Below are 21,570 nucleotides of genomic sequence, written 5' to 3' on the forward strand. Positions count from 1 at the left end.
TTTACATCAAGGGAATGGAATTTAAAAATTAGGAAAGTCTTGCTTCAACTGTAGAGTATTGGGGAGACCACACCTGGAGCGCTGGACTCAGTGTGCACATGTAGGAGGGGACATGTCTCATTCTTCTTATTTAAGGAGGAATATACTTCTAATTGAGGAGGCAGCACAGGAAAGTTTCATTCGGTTGATTCCAGAAGAAAGAATATATCTTAGAAGATAAGGTTGAGGAGGCTGTACCTGCTCAGAGATCTTACTGAAACATAAAGATTCCAAGTGAGCTTAATAATACAAATACTGAAAGGATGCTCCACATTGACAGGAAATCTAGAACTGATGGCCCAGAATCGAGTGGGGAGGGGATGCGCTATTTATGAGATAGGAAGGAATTTCTATTATTAGTGGATTGTATATCTTTGTAATTCTCCACTCCAGGGAGCCATGGAAGCTACTTCGCTGAATATATTTCAAGGCTGAGAAAGGTATCTTTTGAGGCCAAAGGGCAATCAAAGGTTATGAGAAACTGGCAGGAAAGTAGAGCTAACTTGAAGGTCAGATAAGGCACAATCTTATTGATAGTGCAAGAGACTCGAGAGGCCATAAAACCTATTCTTGTTATTCTACTCTACTATGTCATTGACTCTAATGTTCTTAAATCTATTTTCTATAATTTCACAACTCAGTTTATTCACATCTACAGATCCTGTGTATGTTCAATTACAATTTCCTTCCATATTCAGATAACTAATGTTACTTCCTAACAGTGTCTCAATAAAGTTGAGTTTATTGCCATACACACAAGAACTTGTCTGCACAGGTGCAATGAAATACTTACAATGACATCACATATACAAAACATTCACAAGAAATACATAAATAACAAAAATAATGATACTAATACAAATAAAACAGAACAAAACAAAGACCATCATAGTACAAAGCAGTCATTGTGTTGCTATGCTGAGGTGATTAGGGTTGTGCAGCTGTACTTCAGTCTGCTGCTGTGAGATTTCCACAGCTACTTCCATACTAGCTGCAACAAGATGGCATAGCGATATTAGAATCACAGAGAGATAGAAATGTACAGCACAGAAACAGGCCCTTTGGCCCATCTAGTATGTGCCAAACCATTTAAACTGCTTACTCCCATCAACCTGCACTGGGACCATAGCCCTCCATTACCCTACCATCCATGTACCTACCCAAGCTTCTTTTAAACATCGAAATCAAGCTTACAGAGTCATAGAAAAGTACAGCATTTCTTCAGTAGCCATTCTTCATTCTTTCATCTCGTTTCTCAGTAGATAAGATAGAAAAGTGGAGACCAAGTAAAAGCATTCCCCATAATCTTGATTTAATTGCATACATCCCAACCCCTGTCACAAGATTACGTCTTTATTTTTGTTAAAGTGCTTGTGCAGAGTCTTATCAAATACCTTCACAACTATTTCATTGGTAAATTGATGAAGAAGATCCAGAGAGGCAGGATTTATGAACATTTGGAGAGGCATAATATGATTAGGAATAGTCAGCATGGCTTTGTCAAGGGCAGGTCATGCCTTACAAGCCTGATTGAATTTTTTGAGGATGCGACTAAGCACATTGATGAAGGTAGAGCAGTAGATGTAGTGTGTATGGCACTTGATAAGGTTCCCCATGCCAGGCTTATTGAGAAAGTAAGGAAGCATGGGATCCAAGGGGACCTTCCTTTGTGGATTCAGAATTGGCTTGCCCACAGAAGGCAAAGAATGGTTGTAGGCGGGTCATATTCTGCATGGAGATCGGTGAGCAGTGGTGTGCCTCAGGGATCTGTTCTGGGACCCCTACTCTTTGTGATTTTTATAAATAACCTGGATGAGGAAGTTGAGGGATGGGTTAGTAAATTTGCTGATGACATAGAACATAGAACAGTACAGCACATTACGGGCCCTTCGGCCCACAATGTTGTGCCGACCCTCAAACCCTGCCTCCCATATAACCCCCCACCTTAAATTCCTCCATATACCTGTCTAGTAGTCTCTTAAACTTCACTAGCGTATCTGCCTCCACCACTGACTCAGGCAGTGCATTCCACACACCAACCACTCTCTGAGTAAAAAACCTTCCTCTAATATCCCCCTTGAACTTCCCACCCCTTACCTTAAAGCCATGTCCCCTTGTATTGAGCAGTGGTGCCCTGGGGAAGAGGTGCTGGCTATCCACTCTATCTATTACTCTTATTATCTTGTACACCTCTATCATGTCTCCTCTCATCCTCCTTCTCTCCAGAGAGTAAAGCCCTAGCTCCCTTAATCTCTGATCATAATGCATACTCTTTAAACCAGGCAGCATCCTGGTAAATCTCCCCTGTACCCTTTCCAATTATTCCACATCCTTCCTATAGTGAGGTGACCAGAACTGGACACAGTACTCCAAGTGTGGCCTAACCAGAGTTTTATAGAGCTGCATCATTACATCGCGACTCTTAAACTCTATCCCTCGACTTATGAAAGCTAACACCCCATAAGCTTTCTTAACTACCCTATCTACCTGTGAGGCAACTTTCAGAGATCTGTGGACATGTACCCCAAGATCCCTCTGCTCCTCCACACTACCAAGTATCCTGCCATTTACTTTGTACTCTGCCTTGGAGATTATCCTTCCAAAGTGTACCACCTCACACTTCTCTGGGTTGAACTCCATCTGCCACTTCTCAGCCCACTTCTGCATCCTATCAATGTCTCTCTGCAATCTTCGACAATCCTCTACACTATCTACAACACCACCAACCTTTGTGTCGTCTGCAAACTTGCCAACCTACCCTTCTACCTCCACATCCAGGTCGTTAATAAAAATCATGAAAAGTAGATGTCCCAGAACAGATCCTTGTGGGACACCACTAGTCACAATCCTCCAATCTGAATGTACTCCCTCCACCACGACCCTCTGCCTTCTGCAGGCAAGCCAATTCTGAATCCACCTGGCCAAACTTCCCTGGATCCCATGCCTTCTGACCTTCTGAATAAGCCTACCATGTGGAAGCTTGTCAAATGCCTTACTAAAATCCATATAGATCACATCCACTGAACTACCCTCATCTGTATGCCTGGTCACCTCCTCAAAGAACTCTATCAGGCTTGTTAGACATGATTTTCCCTTCACAAAGCCATGCTGACTGTCCCTGATCAGACCATGATTCTCTAAATGCCTATAGATCCTACCTCTAAGAATCTTTTCCAACAGCTTTCCCACCACAGACGTAAGGCTCACTGGTCTATAATTACCCGGACTATCCCTACGACCTTTTTGAACAAGGGGACAACATTCGCCTCCCTCCAGTCCTCCGGTACCATTCCCGTGGACAACGAGGACATAAAGATCCTAGCCAGAGGCTCAGCAATCTCTTCCCTCGCCTCGTGGAGCAGCCAGGGAAATATTCCATCAGACCCTGGGGACTTATCCATCCTAATGTATTTTAACAACTCGAACACCTCCTCTCCATTCATATCAACATGCACCAGAACATCAACCTCACTCATATTGTCCTCACCATCATCAAGTTCCCTCTCATTGGTGAATAGTGAAGAGAAGTATTCATTGAGGACCTTGCTCACTTCCACAGCCTCCAGGCACATCTTCCCACCTTTATCTCTAATCGGTCCTACCTTCACTCCTGTCATCCTTTTGTTCTTCACATAATTGAAGAATGCCTTGGGGTTTTCCTTTACCCTACTCACCAAGGCCTTCTCATGCCCCCTTCTTGCTCTTCTCAGCCCCTTCTTAAGCTCCTTTCTTGCTTCCCTATATTCCTCAATAGACCCATCTGATCCTTGCTTCCTAAACCTCATGTATGCTGCCTTCTTCCACCTGACTAGATTTTCCACCTCACTTGTCACCCATGGTTCCTTCACCCTACCATTCTTTATCTTCCTCACCGGGACAAATTTATCCCTAACATCCTGCAAGAGATCTCTAAACATTGACCACATGTCCGTAGTACATTCCCTGCAAAAACATCATCCCAATTCACACCCGCAAGTTCTAGCCTTATAGCCTTATTTTCCTGTCCTCTCTGATTCTATCCTTTTCCATGATAATGCTAAAGGTTGGGGTTGTTCTGGATAGTGTGGAGGGCTGTCAGATGTTACAGCGGGACATCGATAGGATGCAAAACTGGGCTAAGTAGCAGATGGACTTTAAACCAGATAAGTGTGTGGTGGTTCATTTTGGTAGGTCAAATATGATGGCAGAATATAGCATTAATGGTAAGACTCTTGATCAGAGGGACCTTGGGGTCTGAGTCCATAGGACACTCAAAGCTGCTGCGCAGGTTGACTGCATGGTTAAGAAGGCATATGGTGCATTGTCCTTCATCAACCGTGGGACTGAATTCAAAAGCCGAGAGGTAATGTTACAACTGTATAGGACCCTTGACAGACCCCATTTGGAGAACTGTGCTCAATTCTGGTCACCTCACTACAGGAAGGATGTGGAAACTATAGAAAGGGTGCAGAGGAGATTTACAAGGATTTTGCCTGGATTGGGGAACATGCCTTATAAGAATAGGTTGAGTGAACTCGGCCTTTTCTCCTTGGAGCGACGGAGGATGAGAGGTGACCTGATAGAGGTGTATAAGGTGATGAGAGGCATTGATCATGTGGATACTCAGAGGCTTTTTCCCAGGACTGAAATGGCTAGCACGAGAGGGCAGAGTTTTCAGGTGCTTAGAAGTAGGTACAGAGGAGATGTCAGGGGTAAGTTTTTTTTCATGCAGAGAGTGGTGAGTGCGTGGAATGGGCTGCCAGCGACGGTGGTGGAGGCCGATACAATAGGGTCTTTTAAGAGACTCCTGGATAGATACATGGAGCTTAGAAGTATAGGGTTATAGGTAAACCCTAGGTAATTTCTTAAGTAAGTTCATGTTCAGCACAGCATTGTGGGCCGATGGGCCTGTATTGTGCTGTAGGTTTTCTATGTTTCTGTTTCACTGCCTTCCCATCCACCATGCAAATAACCTCCTCAAAAGTTCAACTCTCAATTAGCCAGGCATAGTTTACCCTTCTCAAGTATATGCTGACCGTCTCTGGTCAGCACTTGTCCTAAGTGTTCAATTCTTCTATCACCAATTCTTGCTTTTGTTAGTTTTCCCATAACTAAAGGTGAATTTACAGTTTATTGCTGATTGCTCATCTCTTATTTCAGTTCTAAGATTCAATTCCTTCATTCACTAATTTTCACATTCTGCCCTGATGTTAAGTTATGATTCTCCCACGTTGCTTCATCTTTTTTATACTCTGTGTATATCGTCTTGTGTGCCCTTGAACTGTCAAGTGCAGACTCGATAGTTTAATCTAAATGTGGCATTTGAAACGTTTTCGCAGATCAGAAGGACACACTGACAGAACATTTGTAATTTATCACACACAGTGTTCTTCGATAGGATTGCAGACAAGCGGTTGAGACCTTTGTTCAAATTAAGCAGAATTAGAGGAGGTTGGATAATTGAAAAGACGTGTGCAGTCGTAATTCGCAGAATTCATGCTTCACTTTAAATTACGACAGTTTTAATTTCGTACAATATTTTGATTTCAGTTGTTGTTAACTAGCAAAACGCATATAAATGTTGGGAAGCAGGGAAACTGGATGGATTATGGAGCGGACTCGGAAACAGATAGACATAATTCCACGGACCCTCATCGCCTTCACCGGAGAGTGAATGTACAATAGCGTGACAATTTGACACTGGCAATTCCCGATAAATATGGACTTGGGAATGTATCACGGAAATGTGGGACTTGCATCGCAGTTTGTTATAGAGATTATTTCTGGCAAGTTTATAAAAGTAGCGGGACGATTCAGTGGGAGGATTTGATTATACAATCAGAGGGTAGAAACAGATTCCTGGGTTCGTAAGGAGTTACTGTAGATCTGCCGCTACGTTTATTTGAAGACGGACTTAGAAGAGCTTATCTTTGCAGCGTCAATATTAACTTGTACGTATTGACGGTAATTTTGCGAATTGGCCAGTTAGGCGGTCAAATGTTATGCGAGTCGCTCATTTTCGGGATTATTACACTTTTTTGAACGACTTCCCGCATTGAACCGTGCAGTAAGATGCCGATCAAATGCGTCTCTGAACTTCACAAAACAGTCAAAAGCTTCCAAAATAATGTCACTTTTCCTTCAGGATACCGACAATTTCACAGCCTATTGTCTGGACTCCTTCAGAATCCCTCGGGGAGCCCTTAAATCAGGAAATAAAGTTTATATAAATAGACTCCAAATTCTCGGGATTCGCGTCATTTCCTCCCTAATCACAGAAAAGCCAAAATCGCCTTTCCAAGCATTTCCCGCAGGGTTCCTCTCTGCAAGTTTCCCACCATCTGCACAGTTTCCACTGATAAATCTGGGTAGGAATTTTCGCTATTCACAGAAGCCACCTAAACGTTTATGTTAGAGCCGAGTTTGCCATCGCCATAATGTGAAACAGCGGAACGGCTGCGCTCAATTAGAGAGACGATCAGGACAATCAGCAACATGGGAGACAGAACCCGTAGACCGTGTCCGCAACAGCGATCCAATATTTAGTTGTCGAAGTGCCTGAAAGCAGAAACCTCAACTATCGCAACAAGAAGATCAGGACTATACCAGACATTTCTGTTTTATTAGGCGTTCAAAAAGAAATCTGCCTTGGCACAGATGGAGTTTACAGGTATCACAGTAATACGAGAAACTTGTTGGGACTTAAACCCAAACCAAAACAAAATGCAGTTTATAGGAGTGAGGAGGTGTGATAGATAATCACAAAGTGCTCTCACCCAGAGATTTATTTTACTCCTGTACACCAAATTAAGCATAGGAAAGGTGTTTATTCTTCAAATGTTCAGCAAATCCGTATTAAAGAATTCAATGATGCGGTTATAACGATCACCCGACAAGATTTACAGCATCACTTTCACAAATAGCAGCAACATTGTGCTGCCCAAACCTTACCATTCAACCTGACACCGCGCAGTTTCTCGGTTCTTGGTGCCGAGACTAAATGAACAAAAACAAACATGAATGAAACTGTAATTTAAACTGGTCCATGAAACGTCCTAAAGTTGGAGAGGGACTAGAGAATAAATTTACCGAGACGAGGAACTCCAGAGTCTCCACGTAATCTCTCTCAGTCTTCAGGATTTCGGTTAAAACACAAACACGAAGACGAAGCTGTTTTTCCAAATCTTTGCCGCTAATTTCTCCTTTACTCTCCGACTTCCCCTCCTCGGTCATTTTACTTCTGTATTTATTCCAATGGTGAATGTACCACTTCACAGTTGTCCGGTTTGCTGCTTCCTCCCCTCACTTCAGGGGTCTAAACTCGTCAACACGAGGGAAAGGGAGCATTGTTTTCCCAGGATTTCGGCGAGTTTCAGCAGAATGTTTAAGAGGGGGAGGGGGCTGGCTTCCCGTCAGCTGGACGACTCCAATAAATCAAGGCTGCTGTGGAGATGGGAGGGCAGAGAGGCCAAGGAGAGCAGGCGGTCTGTGTTGACTTGAATGCTGCTTGCGGCAGTCAGATGGAATAAACTGGGAAGGGAAAAAACTTTTTTCTCTCTCTCTCTCATTCATCAAATATTTCCACCCTCACCGGAATCAGTAAAGGAGATAGGTGAACAATTTTAAGAGACTGTGACGAGACACAGTCACGCAAGTCTCACTCAAAACACCCATTTCTTTTACAATATACTGAACATCGCAAGGACAACAGACGCACAGCGCTGAAGGAACTCAACGCGTCCAGGCGACATCTCTGGAAGGAAATAAGCAGTCGATGTTTCAGGCAAAGACCCTTCGTTAGCAACAGTCCCGATGAAGGGTCTTGGCCCAAAACATAGGGTCTCCATTTCCCTCCCTCGATGCTGCTTGACATGTCGAGTTCCTCCAGCGTTGATCCAAGTTTCCAGCTTCTGCAGACCCTCGTGTCCCCGACGTCGCTTGCACACCTAGGATATCGGGAATGTTTCCGCGAAATCTGTCCCTGATTGCGTCTTAGTCCCGGCCGTACATCAACTGCAAACGCTATCTTTGATTTTGTTTCTTAATGGTCTTAACTTATAGGGAGAACCCCATGAAGCTTCGGTTTTACTTCTCACAGAGCAAAGAGTTCCCACTACTAATGGGACCAAAATCTGGAAAAGAGAGGCCAAATTTACAAGTACTGTTTTGTTAACAAAAGAGATTCTGCGGAGCAACATATACAAAAAGCCGGAGGAACTTGAGGGAAATGGAAAATGGGGAACGGACGAAAATAGCGGAAGGAATAAACATTCTGTAGAGAAGAATAAACAGCCGACTTTTCTGACCGAGGACCTTCATCAGAACTGGAAAAGGGGGAAGAAACCAGAATTAGAAAGTGGGGAGGGATAAATGGGACCAGATGAGGGGGGAGCGAGAGGATGAAGTAAAAAGCTGAGAGGTGATAGATGAAAAAAGTGGAGGGGGAAGAAGGAATCTGATCGGAAAGGACAGTGGACTTTGGTAGAAGGGAGGGCAGGTGAGGTAAACGATTAACAGGAGAGCCAGAACGGGGGCAACACACACAAAATGCTGGAGGAACTCAGCAGGCCAGGCAGCATCTGTGGGAAAAATTCAGTCGACGTTTCGGGCCCAAACCCTTCGGCGGGCCAGAACGGAGAAGGTATAAAGAATGGGGGGGGGGGGGGGGGGAATTTCTTCGGATTGTCAGCGTGTTTCTTTTAAACATCCTTAATAGTGAAAAACGTCCGTAACGTAAAACTTAATTAAAATCATTACGTTTCAGATAAAGACCTGTCAGCTGTAATGATATAAATTTTTAAAAAACAAGCAAAACAAGTCAAGTTGAAAATAAAAGTTGATAGTCCTTACAAGTGACACGAATGGTCCAACAGGAAGAACCATCTTGTTTGCTGAACTTCATCAAATCATAAAATCCATCAAACTTGGGAATTGATATACATGAAACCAATACAAACATATTGAAATCTGAATTGCACGTGGACCCGAACTTTAAGAGAATGTTAAAGTGAATAGATGCGTAAAAATGACATGCCATTGATTAAAGGCGCTAATGTAATAAACCTGTAAATTAATCATTGTGTTTTTCATTTAAGCAAACTGACAATACCACGCAAAGGTTGCAAAACAATTTTTTAAATTACATTTCCCTTTTATTTTCGGTACAATTTCGTCTCCAAAAAAATATTTCTGTGCTGCGCTAGGTGGCGCAAGTGAAGTAATCTAATACTGAATAGTCGAATGCGTTTTCTTTCTGCATCATCGGCAACCTCTATTGCTTTCAAGTTCTAAATGGCCCTGAACGGTTTAATGATGAGAACTAATAACTGATGGTGTGTGTTTGTGTGTGTGTGTGAGAGAGAGAGAGAGAGAGAGAGAGAAAGAGTGAGGGAGAGAGAATAATTATTGCATAGTGGCAAAAAAAACTTTCAGGTTAATTCTAACAATCCCATCTCATTACCTTTAGAGTTAGTGGGATTTGACACCAGCAAGTGTATAAGTGTATCAGTCATAGAGAAGTACAGCACAGAAACGGGCCCTTCGGCCCATCTAGTCCATGCCAAAACCATTTAAATTGTCTACTCCCAACCACCTACCCTCTATATGGCTACTATCCATGTACCTATCCAGACTTCTTTTAAACATTGAAATCAAACTCGCAGCGGCCACTTGTGCTGGCAGCTCATTTCACACTCTCACTCTGAGTGAAGAAGTTTTTCCTCATGACTAAAATATTTATTATTATTGCAGGAAGTTATCCATCTGCCCCATTAATCATTGCCCCTTCTGAGTCTGCAAATCCCAGACTGGCCACCTGAGAGCCCACAGAAAGCGAAAGGGAAGCAAGTTTGCTTGAACCCGAGATACCAGTATTTCAATGCTTTGTGCCCGGATCTTAGATTTATATGACATCCTTCAGCCCATCCTATCTAATTAATTCCGATTATTCCTACATCGTTTTGGTTCACTTTCTTCAACCACTATTTGAAGATATTTCTGTAATTTTGCCAAGATATGTCTTGATACCATCCCTCCTTTAGAATTCCAAAGCCGTGAGCAAAACTATTCACCTATTTTGTATCCTAATTTTAAACCTTTGGCCCTTGTTCTTGATTCACTGATGCTTGAAATGACTCTGCCAGTATCTTCCCAGTCAAGGTACAAGGCATCACAGCACCAAACACCCACGTGACCAAGTTCTGTCAAGGACTTCAGTGGCTGAAGACTTCATTGTAACCTCGAGCCAAATGTTGAATTAAGAACTAACTGCACATTGTCCCCATGGCTGTGGAGGTTTCCTCCTCGAGGTGCATTGGTTTTCTCCCACATTCCAAAGAAGATAGTTAATTGGCAACAGTTAATTGGTACAGTATGATGGTGATGGAGAACGGTAGAACCTGGGGGACAGTTGATACATACGTGAGAATTAATAGGATTAGTGTAAATGGGTACCTGAAGACCAGGTGGGATGAAGGTTCCGCTTTCTATGCAGCATGAAGGTCATGAAATATTAACTCTGCTTCCCAATCCACAGTTTCCAGCATTTTCGATGCCTATTTCAGATTCTTGTTCACTAACGTTTTCTGCCTGTACTGATGTTTCCCGTACATTAATGAAACCAGATAAAAATTCAAAAATCATTTTACTGCATTTTATCAGGTACAGCATCTGACTAACAAACAAACACAGGAGATTCTGCAGATGCTGGAAATCCTTATTTGCATTACAGGTTGAAGTAAGCAGATATTGGATTTGGAACACGTCAGGAAATAACCTCTGTTACATGAAAATGGATCTGAGTTCCCGGTCACTTGTAATTATAATTCTCATTTACTTTCCTAATTTAACCTCTTTGTTGCAAATATGTCAGATCAGGAAAAGTGCTGCGCTGCGATAAGGCATTCATATGAATTGTCATACTGTTGGCTGCTGCTTCCATGCCATATCGCCTCAGATTGTTACTTTTTCCGCTATTCCCAGGATAAGCAGCATATTACAGAATACACAGATTTGCATGTAATTATGAATTGTTTTCATTTTAAAGTATGCAGCTACCATTGTGAGGATGCTGTCATTGTTATTTTTTGTTACTTACCATAAGTATCCAAACAGTTTGTGCCATTGTTTCTAGATTATATATTTATTCTTTCCTGTGCAGTAAATTCAGCAGGGCTTTTGCATTACAATATTAGATTAGGGCCAATAGATATGTCTTTGTTTCTTCCCCCCCCCCCCGCCCAACTCACAAAATAAGTGAAGTGGAATATTATGTCTTAAGTGTTATTATTCTGGTTCCATCTCAGTCCTTGTCATCAACTTCATTGTATGTTATTTCAATAAAACTATGGTGCTGATTTTCATTTTGGCACCCTTAGCCTACGATAGGGGATATTGTTGTGAAATTATGATTGGGATAGAGTGGGGCAGCATGATAGTGCAGTGCCTTGCAGCTCCAAGGAACTCAGCTTGAACCTGACATGAGCCGCTGTTTGAGTGAAGCTTCCCCATTCACTCCATGATCACGCGTGTTTCTGCCACATGTTAAGATTCCATCCCGCGTCTCCAAGATGAGCTGGCAGGTTAACTGTGTGCTATTATTATATTTCGCCAAAATGAATCAAAGGGGAGTTGTTGGATATGTAACTCAGAATCAGGTTTAATATCTGTGGAATATGTCATGAAATTTGTTGTTTTGTAGCAGCAATATAGTGCAGTAACATGAAAGAAATATAAATTACAAGCACCACACACAAAATGCTGGTGGAATGCAGCAGGCCAGGCAACATCCATAGGAAGAGGTACACTCAACGTTTCAGGCTGAAACCCTTCATCAGGATTAACTGAAAGAAGAGCTAGTAAGAGATTTGAAAGTGAGAGGGGGAGGGGGAGATCCAAAATGATAGGAGAAGACAGGAGGGGGAGGGATAAAGCTAAGAGCTGGAAAGTTGTTTGGCAAAAGGGATACAGAGTTGGAGAAGGGGGAGGATCATGGGACGGGAGGCCTAGAGAGAAAGAAAGGGGGAGGGGAGCCCAGAGGCAGATGGAGAGCAGGCAAGGAGTGATTGTGAGAGGGACAGAGAGAGAAGAAAAAAAAGAAAAAAGAGGGGGAATAAAAATAAATAAGGGATGGGGTAAGAAGGGGAGGAGGGGCATTAACAGAATTTAGAGAAATCAATGTTCATGCCATCAGGTTGGAGGCTATCCAGACAGAACATAAGGTGTTGTTCCTCCAACCTGAGTGTGGCTTCATCTTGACAGTAGAGGAGGCCGTGGATAGACATATCAGAATGGGAATGAGACATGGAATTAAAATGTGTGGCCACTGGGAGATCCTGCTTTCTCCGGCGGACAGAGCGTAGGTGTTCAGCGAAATGGTCTCCGAGTCTGCGTCGTGTCTCACCGATATATAGAAGGCCATGCCAGGAGCACTGGAGCATAGTCAACTGATGGTGTGATGGCAGAGGGGGAGAAACTGTTCCTAAAGCACTGAGTGTGTGTCTTTTAATCAGGTTTAATATCATCGTCATTTGTCGTGACATTTGTTAACTTAGTGGCAGCAGTACAATGCTATACATGATAATATGGAAAGAAAATAAGTAAGTCAATTACAGTAAGTATATATAGTATATTAAATAGTTAAATTAAAAATAGTGCAAAAACAGAAATAATAAAAGTGAGGTGTGTCAGATGGCAGAGGGGAAGAAGCTGTTCCTTAATCGCTGAGTGTGTGCCTTCAAGCTTCTGTACCTCCTTCCCGATGGTAACAATGAGAAGAGGGCATGCCCTGGGTGATGGAGGTTCTTAATGATGAATGCCACATTTTTTAAGGCATCACCTTTTGAAGATAATGCTCATGACAGAGCTGGCTGAGACTGCAATCCTCTGCAGCTTTCTCCAAAATCCTGTACAGTAGCACATCCATACCAGATGGTGATGTAACTACTTAGAATGCTCTGCATGGTACATCTGCAGCAACTTGCAAGCGTCTTTTGGTGACACACCAGATTTCCTCAAACTCCTAATGACATATAGCAGCTGGCATGCCTTCTTTGTAATTGCATCAATATGGTGGGCACAGGATAAATCCTCAGAAATGCAAACATCCAGGAACTTGAAACTGCTCAATCTTTCCACTGCTGATTCCTTGATGAGGATTGGATGTGTGCTCCCTCAACTTCTCCTTCATGAAATCCAAGATCAATTCCTTGGTCTTACTGACGTTGAGTGCAAGGCTCCTGAAGTGACACTATTCAACTGGCTGATCTACCTCACTCCTTCACGCTCCCTCATCACCATCTAAGATTCTGCCAACAACAATTGTGCCATCAGCATTTGAGCTGTGCCCAGCCACACAGTTGTGGGTTTAGAGAGAGTAGAGCAAAGAGCTAAACATGCATCCTTGAGATGTACCAATGTCGATTGTCAGGAAGGGGGTGATGTTATTTCTGAACGGCATTGACTATGGTCTCCCAATGAGGAAGTCAAGAATCCAGTTGCAGAGGGAGATACAGAGGCCCAGGTTTTGGAGCTTATTGCTGGGCACATGGCCAAGTGTTTAAGGCGTTCGTCTAGTGATCTCAAGGTCGCTGGTTCAAGCCTCAGCTGTGGCAGTGTGTTTGTGTGCTTGAGCAAGGCACTTAATCACACATTGCTCTAGTCTGTGCGAGGAGTGGCGCCCCACACAGACTTCCAATCTGCGCCTTGTAAGGCATGAAAATGTCCGACACAGGCCTCTCATGGTCTGAGTCGACGTTCCTTCCTTCTTTCCTGATTAGAACTGATGGTATGATTGTGTTGAATGCGGAGCTGCAATCAATAAAGAGCAGTCGGACACAAGTATTACTATTGTCTAGGTGACCCAAGGCAGAGTGGAGAGCCAGTGACATTGTATCCATTGTAGACCTACTGCAGTGATAGGCAAATTGCAGAGGGTCCATGTCCTTGCTTAGGCAGGAGTTGGTCCTGGTCATGACCAACCTCTCAAAGCAGTAAGATGTGAGTGCAACTGAGTGACAGTTGTGACAGCTCACCCTGCTCTTTTGGGCAGTGGAGCTTGGATTTTCCATTCTCTCTTGAGGAACCATTATCCACCTTTTAAAAGATATTCCCTGCAGCAAACAATATTGAGAGTCTATCACTAAAATTGAACTATTCTGGTCAGCTGATCAGATACAGTCTGAGGGGCAACAGACATTTTTTTAAAAATATCCAATTTTTATTAATTTGTTAAGTATATTAATGAAATATTTTACCATATGCAATGGATTCCAGTTAATTGGAGCACATCAGGACCAGTATATTTTGGCTCAATTAAACGGTTCCCCGATTAGCTGAAGTTTCATGGAAATAGTTGAAAAGGTATAATAAAGACAAACTGATGAACAGATTATGTATTTAAATGAAATACAGAACAACTTAGAACACTACCAATAGTACTACAGTACTATAAAACATTGTATTAGTTCCTAATAATTATCAACAGAGGAAATAATCTAGTGTACACAATTAAACAACCAGTGCAGACACCTGTGCAGATAATGGACTGTCTTCATATAATGCCATTGATAATTGCATACCACAAATCTTCATTTTCACTTGCAACGTTCAAGTTTATTGTCAATCACTTCAAAGTCTTCATAGTTCTTAACTTGTTGAAGTAGTGCAATCATTTCATTTTCACTCCTGGCCATTTCTTTCATCCCTGAATGCTTGAAACCTCAGTGAGCAAAAATGTCTGAAATTATCTTACTGCTTGTTTCTCAGCAATACGCGCAAATGACACTATTTTAAAATTGTTTGCTTTATGCATGGTGCAGAGTCTAACGGCCACACAAGTGTGTACTACTAACACTAGTTAGAACCTGCTTGGCAAGTCCCCTACCCCTATTAAGCAGCATAGCATCCCAAATAAATGAAGGGGATCCTGACAATTTTCTCAATTAGCTTTCGTTCTTTAAATGTTGTCCCAAATAAGCAGTTGTCTCAATTAACTGATGGTCCAATTAACAGAATCCACTGTATATGGATTAAAAATGAAATCCGAATTATCATGAACAAACTAAAATCCATTAAATTTTATAATTATTCTCAGGAGTTAGAACCCACAAAATTAGAATTACTTTTACAAAAACAAAAAGATTGATTAGTTAATTATTATTTAATATATTTAGAAGAACACACATTCACCTCATTCCACAAAACATCTTCAAAGGTCCAATTTAATGTCAGAGAAATGTATACAATATACATCCTGAAAGGTTTCTTCTTTGCAAACTTCCACAAAAACAGAGAAGTGCCCCAAAGAATGAACGACAGATAAACGTAAGAACCCCAAAGTCCCCCCCAGCACCCCTCCCTCCCTCGCGTAAGCAGCAGCGAGCAACAATCCCCCCTCCCTCCAGAGACAAAAAAAAAGCATCAGTACCACCATCAAGCACTCAGCATGAGCAAAGCAATAGCAAAGACACAGACTTGCAGTTACCCCAAAGACTTCGCGTTTCATCCAACATACGACATTCTTTCTCTCCTTAAAAAGGTGTCTCCATTTTTTTCACCAGCGAGAGGGAAGACATAACAAACAACTCACTGGTTTACGATGTTAAAAGTCCGTTATGATGCTTTTTCCGAGCTCTGTGCCCGAAGATCACAAAGATCTTGGGTCTTCGGGCCCACAGCAGATATCTTGACTCCCCTGGAGTATTCTTTCAGCAAACAGTATATAAAATCTTGAATACACGTCAATTTACTCAGTAAATTTACAACAGTGTTCCCTGTAAAGATGGTACATCACTGTAGTTTTCTGAATGTTGTTGTACTTCAGATAGCTTTTGTCAACTACTCCTTCAAAACAGTGACTGATGACAGGTTCATTGTTATTTCATGCAAACCCTACATCTGTATCTTGGCAGATTTGGGCTAAGTAAGGTATCTGTATTATGTGCTGCTTGTTTGATACAAGTATAGAATTCACAATATATTCTTGGTACCTCTGCTTCTAAAACAAAACTACTGGCTGCCCCCAGGTTACAAATGTTCCATTTTTACAAACATCCACAAGTCAATTTTATTTGTAAGCCAGAAAATATACACAAGTCATTTGGTATGGTAACCATGCTTCCACAGTATTGTAATAAATTACTTCAGGAGCACAAAAGAGCAAAAGTGGAGATAGAGGGGAAGCTAAGTTATGTATGTATGTCAAACTTCTCTCCAGTACTAACTAAACAGGATGCAAAGCATATTGTAAAAACATTCGGACTGAAATGCTGTGAGGGTCAGTCAGATACTGAAGCTCGATAGGTTAGAAATAATGAATAGGTAAGAAACTGCACTATAATGCTTTCATTAAGGGGAATTGATGATGTCATAGACTACACGTATAAGTTAAAGTGCTTTCTAACAGGCATCTGGATACACAATTGGTTTACTGGAAAATCACTCCAATATCTGCTTTTTGTAATTTGTAGAGTGTAGCATGTATGTAGCTTTGTTTTCAATCTGCTGATAGAAAATACAATTGAGTCTGATAGGAAGCCAGTTCATACACAATGGCAACAATTGCAATGTGATTAGAAAACTATTAGGAGTAGGGAAACCATATTTTGATGACATAAACATCTGTAGGAGGAACTGAAAAAATAAAATTTTCTCATTCATCAGGAGAATCATACATGTTATAGATGAATCATGAATACAGTGTGAATGTGCAAAGAAAAATACCTGGGAATCAATTGGAAAGATTTTAATTCCAGGTTTGATTTCTTTATCCATTTGCTGGAGGTAGAGGGATGATCTCCCTATAATCTCCCTAATCTCCCTATGACCTCCCTATATTAGGCGGGAGGAGAAGATGGCGGCACAACACAGCGCGCGCAGCTGTCCGGTGAAATATCGTATTTGTAAGTAGGATGCCGTGCACAATTCTGATTTGATGGAGACAGATGTGAAAAGGCACAGAGGAACATCTGGAGAAATTTCTGAAATGCCCGGTTCGCTGCCGCTGCTACTGCATGGTCGAGAATCTCCGGAGGGAAGGCCCCAAAATCCCCGGCTTTGCCTGCTGCTGGCGACCGAGGCTGAGGTCGAAGCGTTCGGCAGACATGGTGCTCGGTGTCGGAAGGCTGGTTGGAGGCTCGAAGTTTTCAGACGACTCAGAGTCGGACTGTGGTCGGACACGGCAGGGAGAGTTTTCTTCCTTCTCCCGTGTGTGTGAGGTGTGGGACTTTCGAGAGACTTTGAACTTTTTTACTGTGCCATGGCCTGTTCTTCATCAAGTTATGGTATTGTTGCACTGTTGTAACTATATGTTATAATTATGTGGTTTTTGTTAGTTTTTCAGTCTTGGTCTGTCCTGTGATTCTGTGATATCACACCGGAGGAATATTGTATCATTTCTTAATGCAATGACAATCATTTCTAAATGACAATAAAAGAGGACTGTGTTTCCTCATAATCTAATGTTTTCATATTTTAGGACATAAATGAGCAGCTTTCCTTCTGTATAAAGAAAAATCTCTCTCAAAACAAATCTTAAACATGAACACAAGAAATTCTGCAGATGCTGGAATTCCAAAATAACACACGCAAAGAGCTGCAGGAACTCAGCAGATCAGGCAGAATCAATGGAGAGAAAGAAACAGTTAACATTTCAGGCCTGATGAAGTGTCTTGGCCCAAAACATTGACTTTGTTCCTTTCCATAAATGGTGCCTGAACTGCTGAGTTTAAAACAAGAATATGCTTAACACTTTCTGTTGAATATGGAAAGAAAAAAAGGACCTTAACGGAACAAAGGTGCCTCAAATTGCAAACCTGACCCACAGTTCTGTTGGAACCAGCATGGGTGTGTAATGGTGTCTTCTTCATATCCTAACTAATCAAATCACAGGCATTAATAGAGATATGTATGGGTATCTACTGGTTGGGTCAACAAGAGGTGGTGCATCCTCGTTAAAGTTGATACAAGCCAGGGCACCAGCGGTGTCTCAGGAGTTGCCAGTTAGTGTACAACTCAATGTAGAACTGTCTTAGGGACTCCAGCTCCAGATTTTTCCTCGGAGTTTGCTTCCGAATCCTTCCCCATGAGTGAGTATAGTCAAGTCGTCAAATCAAATTTATTTATAAAGCACATTTAAAATCAACCCATGTTGACCAAAGTGCAATCCATAACAGGTAGCTAAAATCACAAATACAAAAAACACAGATATAAACAACAAGGCACACACTTATAGGCACAAAATAAACAACACATAAGCCTAGACACAAGCCAAAAAATCAGCCACATCAGGAAGATTGAAACGTTAGTGAATAAAGGTAAGTTTTGAGCCTGGACTTAAAGGAGTCAATGGAGGAGGCAGATCTGATAGGGTGGGGAATACTGTTCCACAGTTTAGGGGCTACATCAGCAAAGACGCGGTCACCCCTGAACTTAAATTTAGATCGCGGGACAGCCAGAAGCCCCAGGTCAGCCCACCTGAGGGACCTGAAAGTAGAATAAGGGGTTAGTAAAAGGCATCCGTTAATCTTGCGAGACCATGGATCTGCGCCCGGAAAGACTTCACTCTCCAGGGCGCAGGCCTGGGCAAGGTTGTACGGAAGACCAGCAGTTGCCAATGCTGCAAGTCTCCCCTCTCCACAACACCAATGTTGTCCAAGGGAAGGGCATTAGGACCCATACAGCTTGGCACCAGTGTCATCGCAGAGCAATGTGTGATTAAGTGCCTTGCTCAAGGACACAACATGTTCCCTCGGGTGGGGCTCAAACTCACGACCTTCAGGTCGCTAGTTCAATGCCTTAACCACTTGGCCACGTGCCCACAACAAGGGGTTAGAAGGTCTGTGATATAGGAGGGGGCCAGCCCATTTAGGGCTTAATAAACGAACAGGAAAACATTAAAATCAATTCTAAACCGTATTGGTAGCCAGTGGAGAGAGGCCAGGATAGAAGTAATATGATCCCTCTTCCACAAGGCAATGGAGGTTTGAGATCAAAAAGTTCTCCTTCTCCTAGATGAGCTGCCAACCACAGTTGAGGAGCTCCAGCTGCCTGGTGCAACCAGCTTTAAGGTACCAGTAACTCACCTGTGCCCCTTCTCTTGCCAGTAAAGACAGTTCTACTAGGCTTGGTAGCTAAACCACATGTGAAGTCGAGGAGCTCAGGAGCTGAACTTGGTTGTCAGAGGCTATCTGAGGCGTACACTTATCCCCACTATCACCCACCCTTCCCCACGCCTCCCCCTGGCTATGACAGCCTTAAGAAGAAACTACGCAAATTATCACAATTATTCTTGCTTCCATCTCAGTTACGGACTCAAAAGAAGTTGACATTAAGTGTTCAACCAATTTAATTGTCTACCACTTACACTCACTGTTCCTTTAATTGGCTGAGCTTACTTTAACCCATAAGTACCATTCCTATAGTCCTGCCATCATCCATACCACTGAAAGCTCTGCTCACAGCACACCAAGCACCTGTAGCATATCAATTGTGGACACATAAATGTGCTTCAACTCCGCCATGGACGGTCCTAATCCCGGCTGCAAATGGAAGAAGGTTAGGCATGAGGCAAGCAACCCCACCCTATTAAAACCCAGAAGTACAGAAATGCCAACAAAGGCTCCGAAGACCCCATCCCTGGGAGTGGAAGGATGCACCAAGAAGATAGGCTATACTGGGGATGACCTGAAAGACTGGCCCAAGACAATGGACTCTGTGCAGCAGCCTATACCCAAGTAGGGGTGATGGGCTTAAGAAGAAAAAAAAGAAATATGCTTTGCTAGGTAAAATGCTGCCCTTCTTTCTTCTGAATAAAATTGATTGGAGTAACTGAGAGGAGAAGAACTATCTATCACCAGTTCTTATTCCAGAGAACAGGATACCTTGGACATTCTGGTAAACAAGGATATTGTTGAAAGTGTCACTGTGGTCTTATCACATTATTATCCAAAGGCTACAAAAATATGCACTCTATCACTTGGGCCACATTACCTTACCTCCGTTAGTTTGTAGTAAATCCCTCACACAAGCATCTTCCTCACCCTCAAGTGAGTGCTATTGGGTCGCGTAGTCTTCAGAGCTTGCAATTGATATTTGTCCTCTCCCATTTAGGAATTGCTCAATCCTTATAGGCAATAACATTTTGCAGCATGATAGTACCACCTCGACCTGGGAAATTCAGCATGGCTTGTTTTGGAGAGCTCCCTCAAATGGCAGGGTTAATGCTATTTCAGAACATCGGTCAGAATCAGGTTTATTATCACTGGCATGTGACGTGACATTTGTTAACTTAGCAGCAGCAGTTCAATGCAATACATAATATAGAAGAGAAAAAAAATAATAAATTAAAAAATTACAGTATTGAATAGATTTTAAAAACGTGTAAAAACAGAAATACTGTATATTTTTTTAAAAAGTGAGGTAGTGTCCAAGGGTTCAAGGTCCATTTAGGAATCGGATGGCAGAGGGGAAGGAGCTGTTCCTGAATCACTGAGTGTGTGCCTTCAGGCTTCTGTATCTTCTACCTGATGGTAACAGTGAGAAAAGGGGCTCACTATGGACTCACTCTCCAGGACTCTTCATTTGATGCTGTTTGAATTTATTTCTTATTTCTAATTATTATTTTTTTCTTTTTTCCTTTCTTTTTGTATTTGTGCAGTTTGCTGTCATTTGCACATTGGCTGTTCATCCTGTCAGTTGCAGTCTTTCATTCTATTGTGTTTTTTGTACTTACTGTGAATATCTGGAAGAAAATGAATCTCAGAGTTGTATATGATGAATTATATGTACTTTGATCATAAGTAATTTGAACTTTGATAAGAAAGTGGGCAATGTCATCAGTTAACTTGGCAATGATAGGAATTTGTACATATAGACAATGTAAGCTCCTAATCACAATATGGATACTGCTTCAAATCTAGAGTCTAGCTGTTAGTCTAGCTGTTATACTGTTTTATGAGACATTGAAAATGATGCATAAAGGCATTTAACCACGTCTGGAAGCTGCACCTTACTGTCAGTTATCTACTTGTACTGCTGTTGCTGAAAAACCAGTGGTGTATGTTTCCACCACAGAACTTTGCAAAATGCACACAAACAGCTGCATAATTCCAATGGAATAATCACGAAACCTTGAGAGACTGAAAGTATTTCCTATTCATAGGAAATTTGTCAGCCGAGAGAAGCTGCTATAATAGTAACACAAATAGAATTAATAAACCCTTGGAGAACTGAAGTGCTTTATTCTGGAAAAGTTCATTGTCGATCATATTTTCTCTGGAGAAGATAATAATAGTGTTGGTGCACATGAATTTGATGTAAGAGTAGACATTAGTACTGGTCACTGTTGCAGCCTGGAATCAGGCAGATACAAAGTGGTTCTGAGACTTCTTCCAAGACAGTCACATTCAATCAAAACTGATATACTATATCTTTGCAAGCTTGACAACAGACCAGAACAGCTTGTTCAAAGCAGTGTCTGTCATGACAGAATGGCAGATTAAAGTGTTTTTATTTATTAAAGTGTGCCCTTTTCAGTCCTTACCCTCAGTTAAGATG

The 21,570-nt window shown here is 42.0% G+C and overlaps 1 protein-coding gene across 4 annotated transcripts in view; it reads right to left on the reverse strand.

Moving 5' to 3' along the window:
• prex2 (phosphatidylinositol-3,4,5-trisphosphate-dependent Rac exchange factor 2) overlaps nt 1-7,513 on the reverse strand; it is a 407,250-nt gene extending 399,737 nt beyond the window's left edge. For 2 of the 4 annotated variants that reach the window (XM_072254160.1, XM_072254142.1), the window contains exon 1: nt 7,108-7,513. In XM_072254160.1, coding sequence (XP_072110261.1) covers nt 7,108-7,251 — 144 coding nt within the window. In that variant the 5' untranslated portion in view covers nt 7,252-7,513. The remainder of the gene's footprint in view (nt 1-7,107) is intronic. The other 2 variants (XM_072254151.1, XM_072254170.1) reach the window with 2 other exon arrangements.
• Between the last annotated feature and the right edge of the window lie 14,057 nt (nt 7,514-21,570).

Source organism: Mobula birostris, chromosome 1 (genome assembly GCF_030028105.1).
Source record: "Mobula birostris isolate sMobBir1 chromosome 1, sMobBir1.hap1, whole genome shotgun sequence".
Classification (NCBI taxonomy): Eukaryota; Metazoa; Chordata; class Chondrichthyes; order Myliobatiformes; family Myliobatidae; genus Mobula; species Mobula birostris.